The sequence below is a fragment of the Populus trichocarpa genome, chromosome 16 (genome assembly GCF_000002775.5).
Source record: "Populus trichocarpa isolate Nisqually-1 chromosome 16, P.trichocarpa_v4.1, whole genome shotgun sequence".
NCBI lineage: Eukaryota > Viridiplantae > Streptophyta > Magnoliopsida > Malpighiales > Salicaceae > Populus > Populus trichocarpa.
In genome coordinates this window covers 49,972-70,111 of record NC_037300.2, presented here as the reverse complement: position 1 = coordinate 70,111, position 20,140 = coordinate 49,972, and the positions used below count along the sequence as shown (strand labels likewise).

Here is a 20,140-nt window from a genome sequence, read left to right as displayed (position 1 = left end):
TCTATGAGAGAGTATAATGAAGATGCAATAATACTTAGCCTTGTCGAAGGCTTTGAAACTCTTAAAAGACAAATCATGGTGAATTAAGTTCTTAAAGGTCAAGCCAAGATTATTGGTTCTTTCACGGGGAACTTCTAGTGTTTTGGAGACTCAATAATCAAGAGGGTTTGTAGTCTGATGGATTATTAGTGTTCTAATTCAAGGTTTTCCCTTCTTTATTCTTCTTCTAGTGTTTTTCTTTTTCTTTTTTTTTTTATAAAAAAAATGGATGTGGAAGGTGGTGATGCATGGCTCAATCATCTTCAAAATATTGGAATAGATAAGACAATAAACGACAATGTCATGATTTTAAATCCAATTCGGTGTAAAGAACAGGACACAATTTTAATTCATCTCCTTTCTCAAATGCGTTCGAAAAGAAGAAGGAAGAAGAAGCATGATAATCTTTTTTTTCCCTAAGATCACAAGGAGGCACAAATCTTTTTGAACATTGAAATCAAGAATCGAGCCACCTAGGTTCTGCATACAGTTTTAACCTTTAAGGTTTTCAACAGTGATGGTAAGTTGTGGTCAGTGGTCACAAGGCTTTATGATTATTAGGACATCCCACTACAGTTTTTGAGGAACATGTTTGAGAAACAAAGGGAGGGAGGTAGGCCCAGATTATTAGAAGATGCCACAGAGCAACCATTAAATATAATTAACTGCTGAATAGAATCTTTGATTCAAACAAATGGGAAATAACAAAAGACATTGCCGTGCAACTAGCTCATAGTTCAAAGTCTGAATTTGACCGCCCATTTGACTAGGTCAAATGCATGACCAAAATCAAACCATTTTTGTGCTTTGTAGGCTAGGTTAGCAAGGCTGGTGAAGACACCATGAACCTTTCATCTTTTACTTCTTTTCATGGTCAGATCATTTGAAAGCCTCCCCCAATTACATATCAGTCACTAAAGGGAGATCCCCCCCCTCCCCTACTTCTCAATACAGTCGGTGGTTAACTTTAGTGCATGTATCCTTTTCCAGCTTGTGGGAAACTGTTTTGATCTATAATATTGTAAGTAATTTGCTCAAAAGCTTGGCACAACATGGAGCAGACAATCATTTAGTTTTTCTTCAATTATAACAACATAATTAGCCATTGACAGATGGAGTTATCAGCTGACATCATTTGGATGCTTGTCATTTGGAGACTAGTGATTTGAGTCTAGTTGAACCACCCATTTAAGTAGATAGTAAGTACCCTGGGAAAAGAATCTATAAATCTGTCCTGATCAAAGGACATTATCTCTGCAAGAGAATATCCAGTTTTAATTAAGGTAGATTTCTTAATTAGTGGTCAAGTTAAGCATCAATCAATTGTTTCAATGCATTGAACCTCTAATGATTTTATTAATGGAGCTAGATCCAGTCAACATCAAAACCTTTCCTTAATTTGTGATAAACACCCCCTGAATGTTTGACTCAAATGAAGAGAGACGAGTCACTCAATACAGATACCTGACAGGATCGCGGATGGATCCTTAACCTAAAGGGTTTAAGGCTGAGCATTTGACACGAAAAGCGGGAGGGATGCTGCGTCGCCTGTAGCCAGGACATGTTTGAATTTGAAGTACCAAATCCAAATGGTTGGTTCATGTGTTTTCAAATAAAGTTGATCTAACTTATGATATGCCATACTATCATTTGTCATAATAACAAAAGGCCAAAGTTTTGGGACCCTTGCCTTTTGTATTTAGACCTGTCACCTTGAGATTACCGAGGCAACAGGAACCCAAGATCAGGCTTAGAACAATTGCCTTTCTAATTGCGTTCTGTTAGGCGAAGCCTGCAAAACGAACACAGAGTCTCCACACTTGTAATTTATGAAGTATGGTAATTATGTGCATTGATGTTATAAAGAATTCTATGCATGCAAGTTTAGGGCATGCAGTCCAGTTGGTAGCAAGAGGGTGGACAAGACCCGTGTGTGTTTTTGAGTGCCAATTAATGGAATGCAATTGGTGGAAGGAAGGGATTTTTGGCTCCAAGCTAGAAGCTTTTTTTTTTTTTTTTTGTGGGGGGGTGGCGGCAGAAGAAGAAGAAAAGAAGGCAAAGGCAAAGGCAAAGGCAAAAGCCCTTTGGTGGCTTGGTCCCTAGTTAGTCATCATAGAGAGACAGGTTTTTGATTTAGAGGAAACTTGAAATTCAAAAGGCTCCAACGGTCTTTTGCACCTCTTTGCCTTTTGGTTTTTTTTTTCTTGGCTACACTTGTGGAGTGATCATTTACGACATTAATAATGCATGAAGAATCAATGAATGGGGTCTTGGAGAGATTGCTAAAAGCAAGCATAGAAGCCACACTGCATGAATAAAAGCAGCAACAAGATGAGGGCGGGAGGGCGTTTGGGAGAGCAGAGGAAAGGGAGGAGAGTGGATCGGAGGGGACCTTAATTTGCATGTCAGGTAGGAGTGGGTGGCGGGTGGCGGGTGGTCCAATCTCCATGTACTGTAGTGGTTGGTGGCATGTAGGAGATGGATGGGTTGCAGGGGCTGGTAGGGCCCACCTTCTTCTCTTTTCACTTTGCCTGTACACTCACTCGGCAGCAGTCTTCCCTTTGCTGTTCTTGGGGAGACGTTTGGTTTTTTCTCAAAGTCTTTTTTTGAAATCAGTATATTTATTTGAAAATATTAATTTAAAATAAAATAAAATAAAAAGATTTAAAACACTTTACAAACATAAAAACAAAAAAAATTAGAGGCAAACCACCGGTAAATTTATCCATTCAAGCACCAAAATATTCATTACATTTATTTATGTTATATTGCATCTGGCACTCCACTCCACTACTTGTTGCCTTTACCAGTTTTTCTATCTCTTGCTTCAAATTTTAAAATTATCACTTAAAATAATTTATTTCTTAAACATGTCAAATTAATCAAGGAGTGCATCTTTAAGACGTTTAATTAAGAGACGAATTTAATCTCAATGGTTAATCCGAGTTGCCCTTAGTTTTTATTTTTAAATAAATAAATAAAATTACCATAATCTCCCACAAGTATGCGAAGTTACATGGACCTCCCAAAGATTTTGAAAACTTGACATAAATCCTCTCCCACGTTTCAATGTTTTAAAGATCATCCATGTAATGATAATTACTTAAGAAATACAAAGGACATTTTATATACATATATAATTAAATAAAAAAATCTATAAAATATTATCACTAGCTAGTGCATTCACACCACGGTAGATCCATCTGTATTTTCATAATTACAGATGGATTTTCTTTCTTTTTTATCTGTCTAGCAGACGGGGTTTTGAATTGATAAACATGTGTCATCCCTTTCACAATGATTAAAGATTAGGTCATCTCTCTTTCAGGGGAGGTCTAGCAGCAGCAGCACTTGCTGGCTTGCTGCTAGCCAGTCCACCATCTGATTTATACACTCATGAGCTAATAAAAGAAGGGAAGAGCATGTCACCGGCGCTGGGTTTGACAAGGAGGAAAAACAATATGATAAATGAGGATGTAAAGGAAAAGGTAAAGAATGTCTCCTTCTTTCTTTCTTTTCTCTAGAGAGCGGTCAAGGTAAAGAACGTTAGGGGAGGGAGGGAAAACAAATAAAAGAAAAAGGGTCAGTAGATACTTTAAAGCAAAGTGGTGGGGTTAGTATAAAAATGTGGGAGTACTTGGCTTGCCTGGAAGGAAGGAAGGGTGAGAGAGAGAGCTGAAAACAAATATGAGAGAGCGTGTGAAAGAGAGCAACACAAGCTGCTGAAGAAACTGCAGGATTTGGCAGGGCTTGTCTGCCCCTTTTCAGCCTTTGTATGCCACTAAGATTACATTTAGACTAGTTGCCTCCCTTCATATCCATATATTCGTAGTTCATTCCTCTTCTGATCCTTGTCAACTCTCAGTGTGGCATAGCATAGAGCATTTGAAAGAAAGAAAGAAAGAAACATGGGAGTAGGAGCAGCGTCATCCAAGCTGAAAAGGGCTGCTAAGAAAATGGTGGTGGCTGCATGCGCCTCCTTCTCCTCCAGAGAGCCAGCTGCTCCTGCGGATCCCTCTGTTTCCATTTATACCACCTCCATCAATGTAAGTAACTCCTCATTCCCTAATTTTCTCCTGGGAAGAGAAGATTCTCTTCCTAGATAATCCATAAATCATCAATGCGCTCCCCCCCCACCAAACTCCCAAATTTACAAGACTCTTTGTTTTTTCCTTAATTCTCTTTAGGATTTTGGGATGAAATCTTATAATTAAGATCGATATATTACATACAATGATTTATGACGACAAGGGTCCCTTTTAATTTCTCCTCAAAAAGCCATCCTTGTGCAGTTAATTTGCATATATATATATATATATAACAAGATAAATTTAATTAATGGAAGGGGATTGTAATTAATTAAGAAGCCAGCTAACACCTGCGAGTGAAATTTACAGATCTCGGATTCTAATCTAGCAATGTTTCCCACAAGGACAAAGAATAGCTTCTTAGGGGAAGGGGAAGATGATGATGAAGAAGAAGAAGAATCCAACACCATCATTAGCAATACAAAAAACAACAACGTGGCTTCTAAGGTAGGCAAACCATGTTTTTTGTCTTCTCTTTGCTTTTGAGAGTACTTAACTTGATGTCTTAATCTACCTTGCTATGGCCGTTGCTTACATCTACTCTTGGAATCCAAAGTTTGACTGCTCTCGTGGCTAATCTCATCTGTTTATTTGTGCTCTGCTTCATTTCACACTTGCCCACAGCGGCAGACAATTCTCTTCTCTAGGCCGTCCTTTTTTCCTCTTTTTTTTGACACTGTTCACTAGTAATAATACACTTAGTATGATTTTCGAGGGAAATTTATTCTACAAAAAAGCTTGTGATTCTGAATATTTGCACATCCCAACTTCTCATAACAAATGAAGCCCTATTCCACCCACTGTCAGTTAAGGTCCCGTCTCATCTACCTACAGGCAATGTGCATTATCACCACCACATGATCTTACCATTTTTTTCTTCTTTCAATTATTGCACCCTCCACTGTCATACTTAACCTTTTTATGTTTGTAGATGATCCAAATAACTCCCCATCATATCAGTTAAATTAATTCTCATTTCACTCTCTAATAACCACAACTAATCATCCTTCTCATGAAGGCAACAAAAATAAGGGGCGCGCGGAAAAGCCCCCCCGTCATGAGTTTTGGCCAACAGGTTGCTCTCCAAGTCAAATTTTACCTTTCAGGGTATAAGAATCATCATCATATATAGTTCTATAAAAAAAGAAAGGATTAGTACAATTGTAGCTTGTGAATCGAACAATATCCTTGATAACTTGTTCTTTTTATCTACTCTTGAGACTGCACTAACAGCAGACTGAATTTGAGATGTCTAATTCTTTAGTGGTTTTTTTTCTGGGAAATTTTATTTTTTTTCTTTTGAGGAATATGTTTTTATGTCTTCGAGATCAAGATCAAATGTCATTTTTCATAATGTGTCTCTCACTTCAAACTCCTGCCAGGGCATGCTCATGGATTTGTTTTAGCTAACCTGTTAAGTTATTCATGTGATGTGGCAGAACTTGTGCGCAATATGTCTTGATCCCCTAAGTTATAGCACAGGCAACAGCCCGGGGCAGGCCATATTCACAGCGCAGTGCTCTCATGCGTTCCACTTTGCCTGCATCTCATCCAATGTCCGCCATGGTAGTGTCACCTGCCCCATCTGCCGTGCTCATTGGACGCAGCTCCCCCGCAACCTAAATATCCCTTGTTCCCTTTCCTGCAACCACGCCGATCCCATTTTCCAAATCCTAGATGATTCCATTGCAAACTTCCGCGTCCATAGACGTTCTTTCCTACGCTCTGCCCGTTATGATGACGATGACCCCATAGAACCTGATCAGACTCCTAATCATCCCCGTCTAGACTTCTCTCTAGTGCCAATCCCATTGACAATCTTTCATCATCCTCGCACACAACATTACCAGCATCACTACAACTTAACAAGCTCATCATTGCTTTCACACCCACCAGCTTCTTATGCATGCACCTCCTCATCAAATAGGAGAACAACTGCTGCCTATCTCTCAGTAAGGTTGGCAAATCAACGACCAACGGATATGGTTCTGGTTGCAAGCCCCAATGGACCACATCTGAGGCTTCTCAAGCAATCGATGGCATTAGTGGTTTTCTCTCTCCGACCCATTGATCGTTTGGCTATTGTGACTTACTCTTCAGCTGCAGCCCGTGTCTTCCCCCTTAGACGCATGACATCCTATGGTAAGCGAACAGCCTTACAGGTCATTGACCGCCTTTTCTATATGGGGCAAGCAGACCCGATTGAAGGTCTCAAAAAAGGGATAAAAATTCTCGAGGATCGTGCACACAAGAATCCACAGTCTACTATCTTACATCTCTCTGATAGTCCAACGAGATCGTACAATGCTATCAATTTGCAAGTTCCTATTCCCATCCATCGGTTTCACGTGGGATTTGGCTTTGGCACTTCAAATGGGTTCGTCATGCATGAATTTGAAGAGTTCTTGGCCAGACTGCTTGGAGGTGTGATTAGAGATGTCCAATTGAGGATAGGGGATGAAGCCAGGATCATAAGGCTTGGAGAGCTACGGGGCGGCGAAGAAAGGAGAATTGTCTTGGAAGTGGGCGAGTCGGGATATGTTTGTGTAGGATATAGCTACATTGATGGCGGAGTTGAGGAATTCAACAGAGCAGGAGAAACTGCGGTGGCTCTAGGGGATAAAAGGGAAGCAAATGAAGATGACAGGGAAGCTGTAGTAGGGAGGGACTCCAGCAGTATACTTGGTGGAAGGAGTAGTAGTGTTGAGAGTTGGGATTACCATGATCCTTACATGGCTAGAAGATGGGCAAAGCATTTGCATGGCTATAGGATTTGAGCCAAGCAACACCAGAACTTTACAGTAACATGTCAACCATATCAACGGGGGATTTCAGAGATTTTCTGTGAGCCGCCAGATAGTTTGACCAAGTAGCCGTGCTTAGACTGCGGGAAAAAGAAAAAGAAATTGTTCAAACGAGAGTGCTTTAGAAAATTTAAAATCGGAGTCGATCTGTAAAAAAAAAAAAAAAATCATACCTGGTGCTTTGATTCATTCATATCTCCATTGCAATTTTTCACTACTTTAGCTGCTCAGAGATAAATAGAAAGATTTCATATATAAACATCTGCTCTCCCCTCAAGAAGGAAAATAGAGAGTGATGCAAGCAAGAGGCAGAGAGCAAAATATGATGATGAGATTTTACACAAAACACATTTAACAGATGGAGGAGGAGAGGAGAGTCTTCAGCATTAAGAAACCATGCATTCGCCATCGATCGAATCAATTAAAGTCATGATGTGGAGGTTAATAAAATCATCCACTTACTTCCTTCCAATTACAGCTGTCAAAGCCACAATTTCTGAAGACTCGTGTTGCGGCCTCCAAGAGAATAGTAGGCTTTTTTTTTTTGGGTCATGAAATATATAGTGATTTCATTGAGTCAAAATTGAAATAATTTATTTCCGAAAACACCCCGATTTGAAATTACAACTTAATGAGTGAAAAAAGAAAACATTTTGAAGTAAAATTAGAACCTTTGATCTTTCTTGTTCAGAACTTGAGTAAGAAATATCATGTGCATAATTATTATTTTTTTAATTTCGAATCACCATAAATTAATAAGAAAAAGGGTCATGTTATCAAGTTTCATCAATGGAGAATCTCATTTCTATATTATTGTTGAAGAGGATTAAAGCGAATTAGAAAGGGAGATTTCTTTGACCCTAAATATTTTTTTATTTGGGGTATTTTTTCATTTAAAAAAGTCCATTTTGCGACTATTTTTCCTATAGTATTTTTTATTTATTTTATCAAATTTTAAGATTGACATCTAAAAAAAAATGTATTGTACTAATGTGAAGGGTGTGTTTTTAAATTTTTTTAAAATATAACAAATTCATTTGAAAATATATTTTTATTATAAAATAAAAATGAAAACAATTCTAAATAGAAGTTGGCAGTTATCCATAATTATTTTTTAATAAAATGACATGGAGTTAACAATGAGGGTGGTTTGTGCTGCGTCGTAGTAAGGCTGAGTCAATTTTTTTTCTAATATAAAAAAAATTAAGTGATTATAGTGTTTTAAAAAGAGTTTGGGTCATTCATTCAAATGATTTAAATAAAATCAGTTAATTTAATAATATGATTATAAAAAAATCAAACTATAATGAAAAAGACAATGGCAAATGAAAAAAAATAAACGCTTGTCAATATTATAAAAAAGATACTCTCTATATATTCTTAAAAGATCTCAACGATTTTATTTAATAACAAAGAGAGATTTGAATGCGAACGTTAAACCTCGTAAAAATAAAAATAAAATAAATTTAAAGCTTAATTACTAGCAAAGTAAACATTGAAGGACAAATTAAAAAAAAATATCAAATTTAAAACATGAAAAAAAAAAACATGACTCGAGACAATATGTCAAATTCACGGTCCAGTCATAAGACCATGATAAGTGCACACAAAAGAAATTAAATAATATAATGGAGGATAACTCCCAAGCAAACTAAATAATAAAAGATGAAATTAGAAAAAAATCAATTTAAAAAAAACATGAAAAAATTCGAGTCAAACCGGGTTAATTTGACTATCCTGTGACCCGAGATATGAGATCAAGATAACCCCACAGAAAAAAAAAAGGTTAAAAAACCCACAAAACTCAAGGTCCAATAACCTAATATTGAAGGGTGAAGTTAAAAATATCAATTTAATAAAAGAACGTAAAAAAACCCAAAGTTAATGTAACATTTTAGTTACCAAACAACACACCAATCATAATTTATGGAAAAACACAGTAATTGTTTTTTAAAAATAAAATTCATACAAGGGTCCTCCGAAAATTCTACCAAAATTTCAACAAAATCTCCCATATACTGGGAGGTTTCAAGTTATCGACAACAACCTATTACACTTCTTTTGATCATTATTCAATCACGGCCCAGTCTCATTTCCAACAATCAACATCAATGAAATCGTAATCTCTCAATAATACAATAGAAATGAAGTATTGAATGACACTAAATAAGTAAACACACATATATGTAGATTATAAATACATGAAAATAAAATTTAAATTCATACATTCAATTTAAAAGATATTAATACAATTCAAGTCATAACAATTTTTTAAGATACAAATTACATAAGTATTCACCTAAAGCTAGATAACTAAAGGATGAAAAGATCTGAAAATCACTATTGTCGTGAGTGTGACGGACCTGAAACAAATATAACAATGAAATATAAATATTATGGAAAACACTATTAATAAAGGTAATCAAGCAATTTATTCAAGACTAATATTCATTTATATTTCCCTACAATTCCTGCATTGTCCTTTTTAAGATTTATTTCTCATGAATTGACTAATGTTTTTCATTCCATTCTCAATCTCCAACCAATATCACGTATTTATACCGAAGGACAATTCCTCCAAAGAAAGTGTCGATACCAATTTATTGATACCATTAACCATCTTTCACCGGATAGCTAATCATATATTTTTCTTTTTCTTCTTTTCAAAACCTTGGGATGGTAATGCTGATACTAATGAATTTTATTAGTATCATTAGTCTCCCTCATCGGGACCGACTAATTAAATTTATCATGAATGCCGATATTAATACAACCTCTTAATATCATTAACTATTTCTAATTTGAAATAGTTAATCAAGTCCCAACAATACTTTGAAATATCCGCGAAATTGTCAATGTTAAGGACCTTTAATATCATTAGCCTTCATACCAGGAATAACTAATCAAGTTGCATGAAAATGCCAAATATCAATGTAGCTCATCAATATCATTAACTATTCCTAACCTGGAATAGTTAATCAAGTTCAATATTCTCCATGTTTCGGGATAATCATACCAACGTTAGTAAACCTTACTACATCATTAGCCTCATGTTCTCGGAACTGACTAATCGAATCCAGGGAAATGTTGATATCAATGGAACCCATTGGTATCATTAATTATTCCCCACCAGAATAGTTAATCAAGTATGTTTTCATTTTTCATTCATTTCATTAGATGCTTTCCTTTTGACAACATTTATATATAAAATCCAGAAATTAAACAAGATTTCATAATTATGTACATTTAAGAAAGATATGGGTGTAGAATACCTACTTGCTGCAGAAACTCGGTGCGCACTCCTTTGTTGTTGTGCCCCTCTTGCGGTCCCTCTTGAATCCACATGTATACCATATAATTTCTTACTTCGTTACATTTTTCATAACAACAACAACAACAATAATAATAACGACAATGTTGACTTCTTTTTAACAATTGTTTCATTTATATTTACGTTTCTCATTATATCCCTTTAGATCATTGTTCTTTATTAAATTATAACTATCATCACCAATTCGGTTTTGAATACGACTTATTTCCTTTGAACCCTATGACATGACACCACACATTTCTTGAGTGAAAGAAGTCTGATTCTGCCCCTAACGGAACTAAGTTTTTCCATTTTATTGATTGGTCGAATATGCCAACAGAGGTGACAACTCAACCTCTCCTTAGGTATTTACCTATATCTGGAGTTATAGAGTTTCAAATTAAGCGAGGTAGGATTTATTGGAAGCTAACATCCCTAGCTATAACTTCTATGAAGAACCCTTCCTCGAATTTTATCATTTTTAGGCCCGAATCCTTATCCCCATTTTCTCATTTTCTCTCAGGACACCCATTCCTATGTTTTTCCTACACTTCGCGACTCCTCCTAAGCTGAACCATAAGCTATACCCGTGGTTAATAATTTTGTTTCCACCTCACATAACACACACATTCGACTCACAGTTTTCTATTATCAAGTTTTCATGCTTTCCTATTAGTAAGCTTCCTATTGCAACTAATTCATACATCATTAACATATAACATGCTAAAACTATTCGTCCCTCCCCTCAATCTATTCTTGATCGAACTTGGTCTAAGGGGACTAAGGGTCCCCCTTTTCCTTTCTATGCAATGATTTGTCTCATTTACTAATTGTTCACATCATAACGCATATCATAAGGTTTATCAAGTACAAATTCAGAATTTCTTTTCCTCTCATTCAACCCTCACATGGCCAACCACTCATGTCCCTTGGTCATTAGTTTTTCTTTGGTAATTTTGCATGATTTTCATGTTTTAAAAAATTTATAGTAGTTTAATTAACTTCATCCTAATAAATTCTGCAATTCTTTAAATTTTCACTCAAGAACCCTAATTTATAAAATATGAAATTGATGTACAAGTTCTGATCAAATTTCAAATTGGTTTTCACAATTAGGTTTAGGGTCTTTACCCTGAGAAAAATTTGAATTTCAACTTACATTTGGTTGAAGATTTTTAGCTTCTCTTTCCTTGCATGTAGCCAACCCTCTTCTCCTCTTTTCCTCACAATTTCTTCACTTGTTTCCTTGTTAATTCTTTTGTCAATGAGTGTTCTCTCTATTTAGTAGTTTAAAGTTTCTATAATCTTAAAATTTTTGATGTTTTTTCCTCAATTTTTGTGGAGAAAAATTTAAATTCTCCCCTCTTCTCTTTCTTACCTTATGCAATCGATCATATGGAAAGAATGAGGTATTTATAGTTTTATTTTCTTTTAATTATACTTTGACCAATTCTTTCCTCTCTTTTACAATTTGGTCATAACTCTTTTTTTCCCTTTTTTTATTATAAAAAAAACCATTAGCAATTTAATTTATTTGAATTTGTACATTAATTATCTCATTTCTCTTTTTCCATCTATATTATTTTTAATTTATGTAAAAATTTATTTTCAATGTTTATAAGTAAATTTGGGTCATACATATATGACAAACCCAAATAAACTTGGGTTATGTATAAATTTGATTCTGATATGGTTGTTATTATAAAATTTATTCAGGTTAGTCTTAACAATACTATTAAAATATTTTTTATATTTTTAAAAAAATTAATATTAACCCATTACAAATCACGGTACAATTAACTAGTTGTTTTATATATATGAACAAGCAGTTGTGGTTATTAGTAGATGACAGGACAAGACAGTATTATAAAGGAATGGTTGTGTCTGTGGAGGTTGGGGAACTGGGTTTCGGGACTCTTACTGCAATTTAACAACTACTCTGTGCCCTAGATTAGAAACCAAAAAGAGCGAGAGAGAGAGAGATAATTATGTTGGAGAGCAGGGGGGTTGGAATCGGAGGGATGATTATGGAAGAAATGCATCAAAATCAATCAGGAATTGGAATTGGATTAGGAATGCAAGGAGGAGCCCAAGTTGTGTTGACTTCCGATCCCAAGCCTCGCCTCCGTTGGACTGCCGATCTTCACCAACGCTTCGTTGACGCTGTCTCTCAGCTCGGCGGTCCCAATAGTCTGTCTTCTTCTTCCTTTTCTTCTCATTTCTTCTCTCCTTTCGCTTAACTATTCATTTCTATTTCTACCAAACCTAACCTGGATGCCATCTGTTCGATAAAGGAATATTGCTTCTTTTACAATTCTTGATGATTTTTTTGTTTTGTTTTAGGGCTTAGGGTTTATTTAGACCTCTTATTATTATTATTATTATTAGTTGTAGTAGAACTAGTTGATTTGTGTCGGATAATGATTCCCCAGGCCCCAACAATACCATTCTCTTTTGTATTAGCACTCATCTAGAAAAAATTAGAGAGAAAAGGTGCTTGCTTTTTGAAAACATGGACTAAATCCTCCATCTTTATTTGCTACTGTACTAAACTTGATTAGTAATTCTTTATTTATATGTAGATTGTAGAAACCTCCCATGGATCATCTCATCCTGTTAATTTTAGTATTATTAATAACAACAACATGCACTCCAATGGTTTGCAGAAGCCACCCCAAAGGCTATCTTGCGTACAATGAATGTCAAGGGATTGACCCTCTTTCATTTAAAGAGCCACCTTCAGGTTTTCATTCCCATTCCCTTTTGGTCAAAATTGATCTTTTATGGACCTGATTTTGATGCTCTAGTATAACGTTTCTTTCTGTGAAATCTGCAGAAATATAGACTGGGTAAGCAATCGGGGAAGGATATGAGCGACACATTCAAAGATGGTAGGTCCAGTTATGATTTGCTGAATTTTCCTGTTATCTATCAATTTAACTGAAATTATATTTTTGCACGGATTTTTTTTTTCTTAATAATAATGTTGATGCTGTCTCTCTCTCCCTCTCACATTTTCTCTATAATGCATATCTGCTGAGGGAAGAAATTTTCTATCATGATCTCCCTGATGTCCATCTTAAAGCATAAACTAACTTCTCCCCTTTTGCCTATGGAAGGATTATCTGGCTCGTATCTCTTAGAAAACCCTTGTACTGGCAACTCTTCTCTGAATATGACAGCTTCTGATGTGAATGAGTAAGAATTTCTTCTTTACTAAAAGTTAGTGATGGGCAGTAAATTCTTGAGTTTCCTGAATTATCTTAAGAGAATGTTTGTTTTTAGAGGTTATGAAGTCAAAGAGGCATTACGCGCACAAATGGAAGTGCAAAGCAAATTGCATCTACAAGTGGAGGTAAAGTTTCTTCCCCCTGTATGAGAAATTAGCCTTGTGTTTCTGTTATCATACTTTTTTTTTTATGGAAATAGATGTTGGTAGTGAGTGTTTGGAAGTGGGTTTTTGTTCGCCGAGCTTGAAATATAATTGATAATAATCAAGAACTCTTCTATCTTTATTTAGCTCGTGACAAGTTTCATTCAGTTTCACCATATGCACAAAATGGTAACTAATTGGCAGTTGATAAAGAATTTTTTCATTATCATTCTATTAGGAACTATTTCAAGTGGACTTTACATCTGGCTCTACACCTCTTTTACTGAGGGGCTCTATGCACCAGCTGGCTGATCTTCATATGTTATTATGCAGGCTGAGAAGCACTTGCATATTCGCCTGGATGCAGAACGAAGATATCTGGCCATGCTCGAGAGAGCTTGTAAGATGCTTGCCGATCAATTTATTGGTGCTGCAGTTATTGATACAGATAGCCAGAAGGGGTTGGGAACCAGGACAACTAGAATTGCCTCTCTTGATCCACTTGGCTTTTACTCCTTACAAACCTCTGAGGTGGCTGAAGTGCATGGTCCAGAGGATGTACTGCCCGGTCTTCATCACCAAGGGGCTGATTGTTCTACCGAAAGCTGCCTGACTTCTAACGAGAGTCCTGGAGGTTTGAATTTGGAAGGATCTCCAGCTGGAGGGAAGAAAGGGATGCTGAGCTTGGAGTCAGCAACATCTTTGATCTGGGGTGAAACAAGAATGGGAAATGCAGAAGTTAATGCGACCCAAGTCAATTCCTATGGCGCCTCTCTGTATGGAATATGGAATTGAAAAGCCCGGGATCATCATCTTATGTGATTAAGTAAGATTCTCCTGTTCGACCAAGCGAATGAATGCAGATCCGGTCATGTGGACAAGTCGACAGGCAGAAATATGTGGTGGAGATGGCTTGTTTCGTAAGTGTAAATTCAAATTGTGAATCACTAACAGGATTATGCGATTTCTTGCCAATCACTCTCACACTTTTGCTGATTAAATTGCCTACTAGTTACGTTAAACTAGTATTGTCACTATATATAATTCATCATCTTCTCATAAAAATACAGTCTCCTCACTTGAAAGAAAGAAAGAAAAAAACTGTTCCGATGACTTAATTTGATATAAACGATGCGTGGAAAGGGAATGAGGTGGTGTTAATGAAAGCAGCTATCTTTTGCCGTGATAGATGATGAGCTATTCAGGGAAAAGATGACTTGGTTACAAGAATGCGATTAATACAAGCCATGGAAGATCAAAGATCTTGTCTTCAGATGGATGGATGGTTACCTGGTGGGTCATACGAGTAGCTTAATTAGAAAGAGGAGTAATGAATAGAGTATTAAAAGAGATTGGATATGGGAATGTTTGGGAAAGTGGGGAGAAGAAGAGGAAGAAGAAGAGCCAAACACATAACAATCATCGATGAAAGGAATAAAGAAAAGGGACAGAGAATTTGACGGAATATCCATTCCCTCATTTTTAAAGGGGAGAGAAAAACGGAATATGACAAATGAAGATTCCGTGAGAAGGCCGTTTGTCCTCACTCGCATTTCTAATCCTATTCTTCGCTGTCATGTATTGTATTTATCAAACATGATGGATACCAGTTAATAACAACTTTGCCCCACCCCCCCCAAAAAAAAAAAAAAAAAAAAACTAGTGTCCGCGGCCCGCTATAACGCAGTCCCATAATAAATAAACATTACCCTCCATTTTTCGGTTTATTTATTCATTTATTCTGGTGGTGGGAGTAAAACAGTGCGTTTTGTGTGCTTTATAGGGTCGGTCCGTCCGCCGGTTCGTGTGGATTTGTCATCTATATATTAATTTACTATTATGGACAAACGATTCTGGATGATGGGGTTTGAAGGTTCAAATTCACTCGAGGGTTCTCAAACACAACTTATTTATTTTTCTTAAAAAAAAAAACAAAAAAAGGAAGAGGAAGAAGAGAAGAAGAAGAAGAAGGGAAAGGCTAGGAGAAGAAAGAAAGTAAAAGAAAAGAAAACAATCGTGTGACTGTGTGGTGGTCATTTGGGTCAAGCATTTCCAACTCCTCCCCCCCTCTCTCTCTCTCTCTCTCACATTCAAAAAAAAAAAAAAAACCTCTTCCCAATCCGTCTCTTTCTTTATCCATCTATCAAGCAGCGTTGTTAATTAACACAGCGCGAAAGAGAGATTAGATATTAGTATTATTATCACTCATAGATTCTACAATCAATCGATCAACCATCAATATTAGGATTAGGGAAAGCAGCAGCAGGAGCTCCTCCTCCTCCTCCTCCTCAATCCCAGCAAGATCAGCAGCAACGGCATATGGGATGGACTAACAGAGTCCAGCAATAGAGATATGGATCTGGGTAGGTCCCTCTCTCCCTGCCTTCTCATCCTTCTTTTCCTTGTATATTCCAGTTCCCAATCTCTCCTTCTTGACTCTTTATTCCTTAAAATTGCCTCACGTACATCTCGGTCTTCTCCTCATCTCTCTCGATTGCTTATTATATACTTACTCTCTCTCTGTAATAAAAGAAACAAACCCTAATCACTACAAATTCCTAATTTGTTTCTGCTTCTAATATTCCTCCTCCAGGCTCCACTTCAGTTTCGGAGACATTGTTATTTTAGATTTCTTACATCAATTGTTTGTTTGTTTGTTTGTTAGTTGCTTAATCGCTAATTGCTATGTTATTTATTGTCATTTACAAATACAGGCACACACTCTTACTGATTTACTGTATATCATGATATGACACCGACTGCATCGGCTTATCTTTCAATTAATTAGGTTACCTTGCTTCTTCACTGTTCCCTTGATTATTTTCTTTGTTACAAGTTTTGTTGATTTTTTTTTTTTTAAAAAAAAAACTCAATACTAGCAGCAGCAGTAAATGTCTCCTATGATATGATTATCCCTTAACGACCGTCTTTTATTTTATGACTAACAAACAGACAATCCAAAACACCTGCTTCTGTTAGGCTACCACAACAACATCTTAGTCATGTCTTTTATTTTGGTTGCTTCTCGTGTTTTAACTTCCAACCTTCAAATCCATTAGCTGCAATTTTGCTCCACATCACCTTACTCGCCCAAGGAAAGAACATTGTAGGAGATGCAAGCGGAGATATTATTGGGGATCAGTTGTACTCCCAATTACTCACTTTCTATTTAACTTAGTTTTCAACAACCTGAATTACCAAATAAAAGTTCAACTCTTTCTTGAGTGATTTAGCATCTTTAAGGTTTAGGGTGTGGAATATAGATATTATAAATAAATTAATGCTGCACATGCTTATATCCAAGCACCATTGATATGCCAAGTGGTTAAACTAGTGATTTTCTGGACTATCGCCAGGACCTTAGTACTTCTTGTGGCCAGCTCTGTTTCTAAATTCCCTATTCATTTAAAAGTAGCGTAAGGGAGTAAAGTTTTGCCAAATATCAGGGTTTTGGTTTTCACTTCATGGCGGAGATTTAATGGAAGGAAAAGATCTCTGAGCCTTAGGATATGGTCCCTTGTTAAAAATTAGCATGCTGGATTCGTATAATAATCTTTTTTTTGGTTGTTATAAAAGTTCATGATTTTGGTTAATAATAAGAATGCACCCTCCATGCAACCATGTTTTCCTCCATCGCATTCCTGTTTATAAAACTTCAACCATGCTTCCTCTGCTTCACTCTAGATGGATATTTTATCTTCTTAAGTGTCATTGTTTTTCCAAATGCAAGCTATACTCAAATAGAAAGATGACACTACTTTTCTCATTCCTTTGTCTTACCTACTGGGTTTTGTGGTTATAGATGAATGACATAAGTATCAGCTGGAGAGTGTTCCTAGTTCAAGTTTCCTACATAAAAACTCATTAGTTAATGATCAACATTTAGATTGTGAAGCTATGACAATGGATCCCATCAATGGAGGGAACAGTCTCAACAACAATCCTAATCTTGCCTCAAAGCAACGATTGCGTTGGACTCATGAGCTTCACGAACGCTTTGTTGATGCTGTGGCTCAGCTTGGTGGGCCAGATCGTAAGTCTCATCAACATCCACCTGGCTGGTCTTTTATTTCTAACTGTGATTTTTTTTTTTTGTTATTTTTTAAACTCCATTTATCTAATTTTTAAAATATATTCTTTATAAAGCATCAAAAGAGCTTAAATCAGTGAAGTTTTTTTTTCTCCATGCAACTCTTAGGCGTCTCATGCATGTAATTGACAGGTTGGTTGTTTGAAGTTTTTACTTGTCATTGGATAGTTTGTTAAGCATTTTGTCATCTTTTGCCATTTTGACTGATGGAAGGGGGCAAATAAAAAGAGAGGTACTTGCCAGATAAAAGAAAAAGTTCCCTCTTCTAGAAAGAGATGCAGTTTTAGTGTTGCAATGCTTTTGGATAACCAAAGCTACTCACAGATTTTGCATACAGTTGATCATATATTGTAAAATAAAATAAAAATAAGGCCCCTATTTGTGTACATTAGCTCATGAACAAAATGGATACTCAATCACTTGTCATAGTGCTCTCATTTGATTAAAATTCCGTCTGAAGTAGGAAATTTGGGTATTTAATTGTGTGAGAACCCAACTGAGACTTATAACTCAATATAACTGCATGGAAATGCAGATCAGATGTTCAAAACATTTCATAAATTTATTTAACAAATAAGGTGTTGAATAATTACTTTTTTTGTTTTTGAATTCTTTTACCTCTCTCCAGGGGCTACACCTAAAGGTGTTCTCAGAGTCATGGGTGTGCAAGGCTTAACAATTTACCATGTTAAAAGCCATTTACAGGCATATAAACTCCATTCTCATCCTATTCGAAACTTCAAATTCCCTTTTCTTTGATTATTTTGTTTAATATCATTTAATGACTATGATCTCCTGATGTGTCCAGAAATATCGACTTGCAAAATACCTTCCCGACTCCTCATCCGATGGTAAGCCCATCTGATCTTTGCTGTTTATGTGCTTAGTTGTTCATGCACACCACACTAGTTGTGCATTGTTTAACATATCCTTGTGTAAAAAATATTGTTTCTGATTCAAATGACAATGGTAATGCAAGGGAAAAAAGTGGACAAGAAGGAAACAGGGGATGTGCTTTCCAATTCGGATGGTTCTTCGTAAGTGGAACTCTCTCATCTCTTCTCTGCTTTCTTTTTGTTATTCAAAATCATTTTATTCAAAGAATCATGTGTTGTGGATATCTTTTAGACACTCTAGACTGAAGAATTTGGTTTTGCTCCATATCATATAAAACACTTGGACACCTTGGCCTCAAAGGCAAGACTCACAAGTAGTATATTTCGTAATTTGTTTTGAATCATTTAGAAAATGGGCTTGAGCTATTTGGGGATTCTTGTTTGCAGTGGAATGCAAATTACAGAAGCACTCAAGCTGCAGATGGAGGTGCAAAAGCGTCTACATGAGCAATTGGAGGCATGTTTTCCTTGCTACTAGGCATCCAATTAGTTCATTTATTATCATTTTTCCTCTCTCTCATCAGTATGATCTTTTATCACCAACTTAGGCTTTTATACTCCTGCTTGAATGAGGAAAAAGAAATAACCGAAGTCAGTTGATGTTTTTGGAACATGGAAATCATAGCAAGATACCAATTCTTACCATCTTGTTTATTTAACTATGAAACTTCAATATTTTGCTGCACCTACGTGTGTGGAAACTTTTCTATGCACATTAGTCCCTGGTTCTTATGTAAGGTCAAGCTTCACTGTGTAATCAAAGGTTTATGCCCAACCCTATTCTTACCAGCATGCAATTTCTGTTTGTTTTGAACATAACAGGTGCAGAGACAGCTACAATTACGCATAGAAGCCCAAGGGAAGTATTTGAAGAAGATAATTGAAGAGCAACAACGATTGAGCGGAGTTCTTGAAGATGTGCCTGGTTCAGGGGTCTCTGCCCCAGTATCAGGTGACAACTGCCCAGTATCTGACAACAAAACAGACCCAGCAACCCCTGCCCCAACTTCTGAATCACCCCTCCAAGACAAGGTTGCCAAGGAATGTGCCCCAACAAAGAGCCTTTCAATTGATGAATCATTCTCCTCTCAGCACGAGCCATTAACACCAGATTCACGTTGCAATACTGGTTCCCCAGCAGAGAGCCCTAGAGGTGAGAGGTCACTGAAGAAGCAAATGGTAAGCATGGGTGTAGCATTTGGTAAACCAGAGATGGTTCTTACACACCAGATATTGGAGTCGAGCTTAAATTCCTATCCACAACCGCACTCTGCCTTCTTGACCAGAGAGCAATTCGATCCTTCATCTGGGTTATCAATGGGAAACGAAGATCAATCGGAGGTCTTAGGCAGTGACCTTTAGTTTTACTGGCTGCATGATGTGTACCCTTGTTGAATCTTTTCACTTTGCCTTGTCTGTAATTTTAAACGTATTTTTAATCCGGTCAAACAAATTGATGGTAGATGTTTGGAGATGATTAGGTTCAGCTAAACGAAAAGCAATATAAATGAGGGTGAATTTGGTTAAGTAACTGCAATAG

General features: G+C 36.5%; 3 protein-coding genes and 1 long non-coding RNA gene across 9 annotated transcripts; 3 read left to right on the top strand and 1 right to left on the bottom strand.

Annotated features, from left to right (window-relative positions):
- The first annotated feature begins 3,365 nt into the window (after positions 1 to 3,365).
- LOC18105979 (E3 ubiquitin-protein ligase WAV3) lies at positions 3,366 to 7,148 on the top strand. Its single transcript, XM_006373491.3, has 4 exons — positions 3,366 to 3,812; positions 3,905 to 4,085; positions 4,437 to 4,574; positions 5,567 to 7,148. The coding sequence occupies exons 2-4, from the start codon at positions 3,948 to 3,950 to the stop codon at positions 6,902 to 6,904; spliced, it is 1,614 nt and encodes a 537-aa protein (XP_006373553.3). The 5' UTR covers positions 3,366 to 3,812; positions 3,905 to 3,947; the 3' UTR covers positions 6,905 to 7,148.
- On the bottom strand, positions 6,627 to 7,460 carry LOC112324559 (uncharacterized). The gene is made up of 2 exons (XR_002978508.2): positions 7,105 to 7,460; positions 6,627 to 7,011 (listed from the first exon to the last, which is right to left on the bottom strand). It is a non-coding gene; the product is annotated as an uncharacterized LOC112324559 (long non-coding RNA).
- Positions 7,461 to 12,058: 4,598 nt separating this feature from the next.
- Positions 12,059 to 15,694, top strand: LOC18106010 (protein PHR1-LIKE 3). Of its 2 annotated transcripts, none has more exons than XM_006373490.3 (6): positions 12,059 to 12,431; positions 12,908 to 12,984; positions 13,078 to 13,132; positions 13,361 to 13,439; positions 13,527 to 13,596; positions 13,948 to 15,694. In XM_006373490.3, the coding sequence occupies exons 1-6, from the start codon at positions 12,230 to 12,232 to the stop codon at positions 14,407 to 14,409; spliced, it is 945 nt and encodes a 314-aa protein (XP_006373552.1). In that variant the 5' UTR covers positions 12,059 to 12,229; the 3' UTR covers positions 14,410 to 15,694. The 2 variants fall into 2 exon arrangements, with proteins under 2 accessions (XP_006373552.1, XP_024443127.1); XM_024587359.2 differs by having other exon boundaries at positions 12,072 to 12,431; positions 13,853 to 15,694.
- Positions 15,695 to 15,716: 22 nt separating this feature from the next.
- LOC18106009 (myb family transcription factor PHL7) lies at positions 15,717 to 20,131 on the top strand. Of its 5 annotated transcripts, none has more exons than XM_024587356.2 (7): positions 15,717 to 15,977; positions 17,417 to 17,647; positions 18,333 to 18,409; positions 18,513 to 18,555; positions 18,684 to 18,741; positions 18,988 to 19,057; positions 19,423 to 20,131. In XM_024587356.2, the coding sequence occupies exons 2-7, from the start codon at positions 17,512 to 17,514 to the stop codon at positions 19,960 to 19,962; spliced, it is 924 nt and encodes a 307-aa protein (XP_024443124.1). In that variant the 5' UTR covers positions 15,717 to 15,977; positions 17,417 to 17,511; the 3' UTR covers positions 19,963 to 20,131. The 5 variants fall into 5 exon arrangements, with proteins under 5 accessions (XP_024443124.1, XP_024443125.1, XP_024443123.1 ...); XM_024587355.2 differs by having other exon boundaries at positions 15,825 to 15,977; positions 17,501 to 17,647; positions 18,693 to 18,741; XM_006373489.3 differs by having other exon boundaries at positions 15,825 to 15,977; positions 17,501 to 17,647.
- Positions 20,132 to 20,140: the final 9 nt, after the last annotated feature.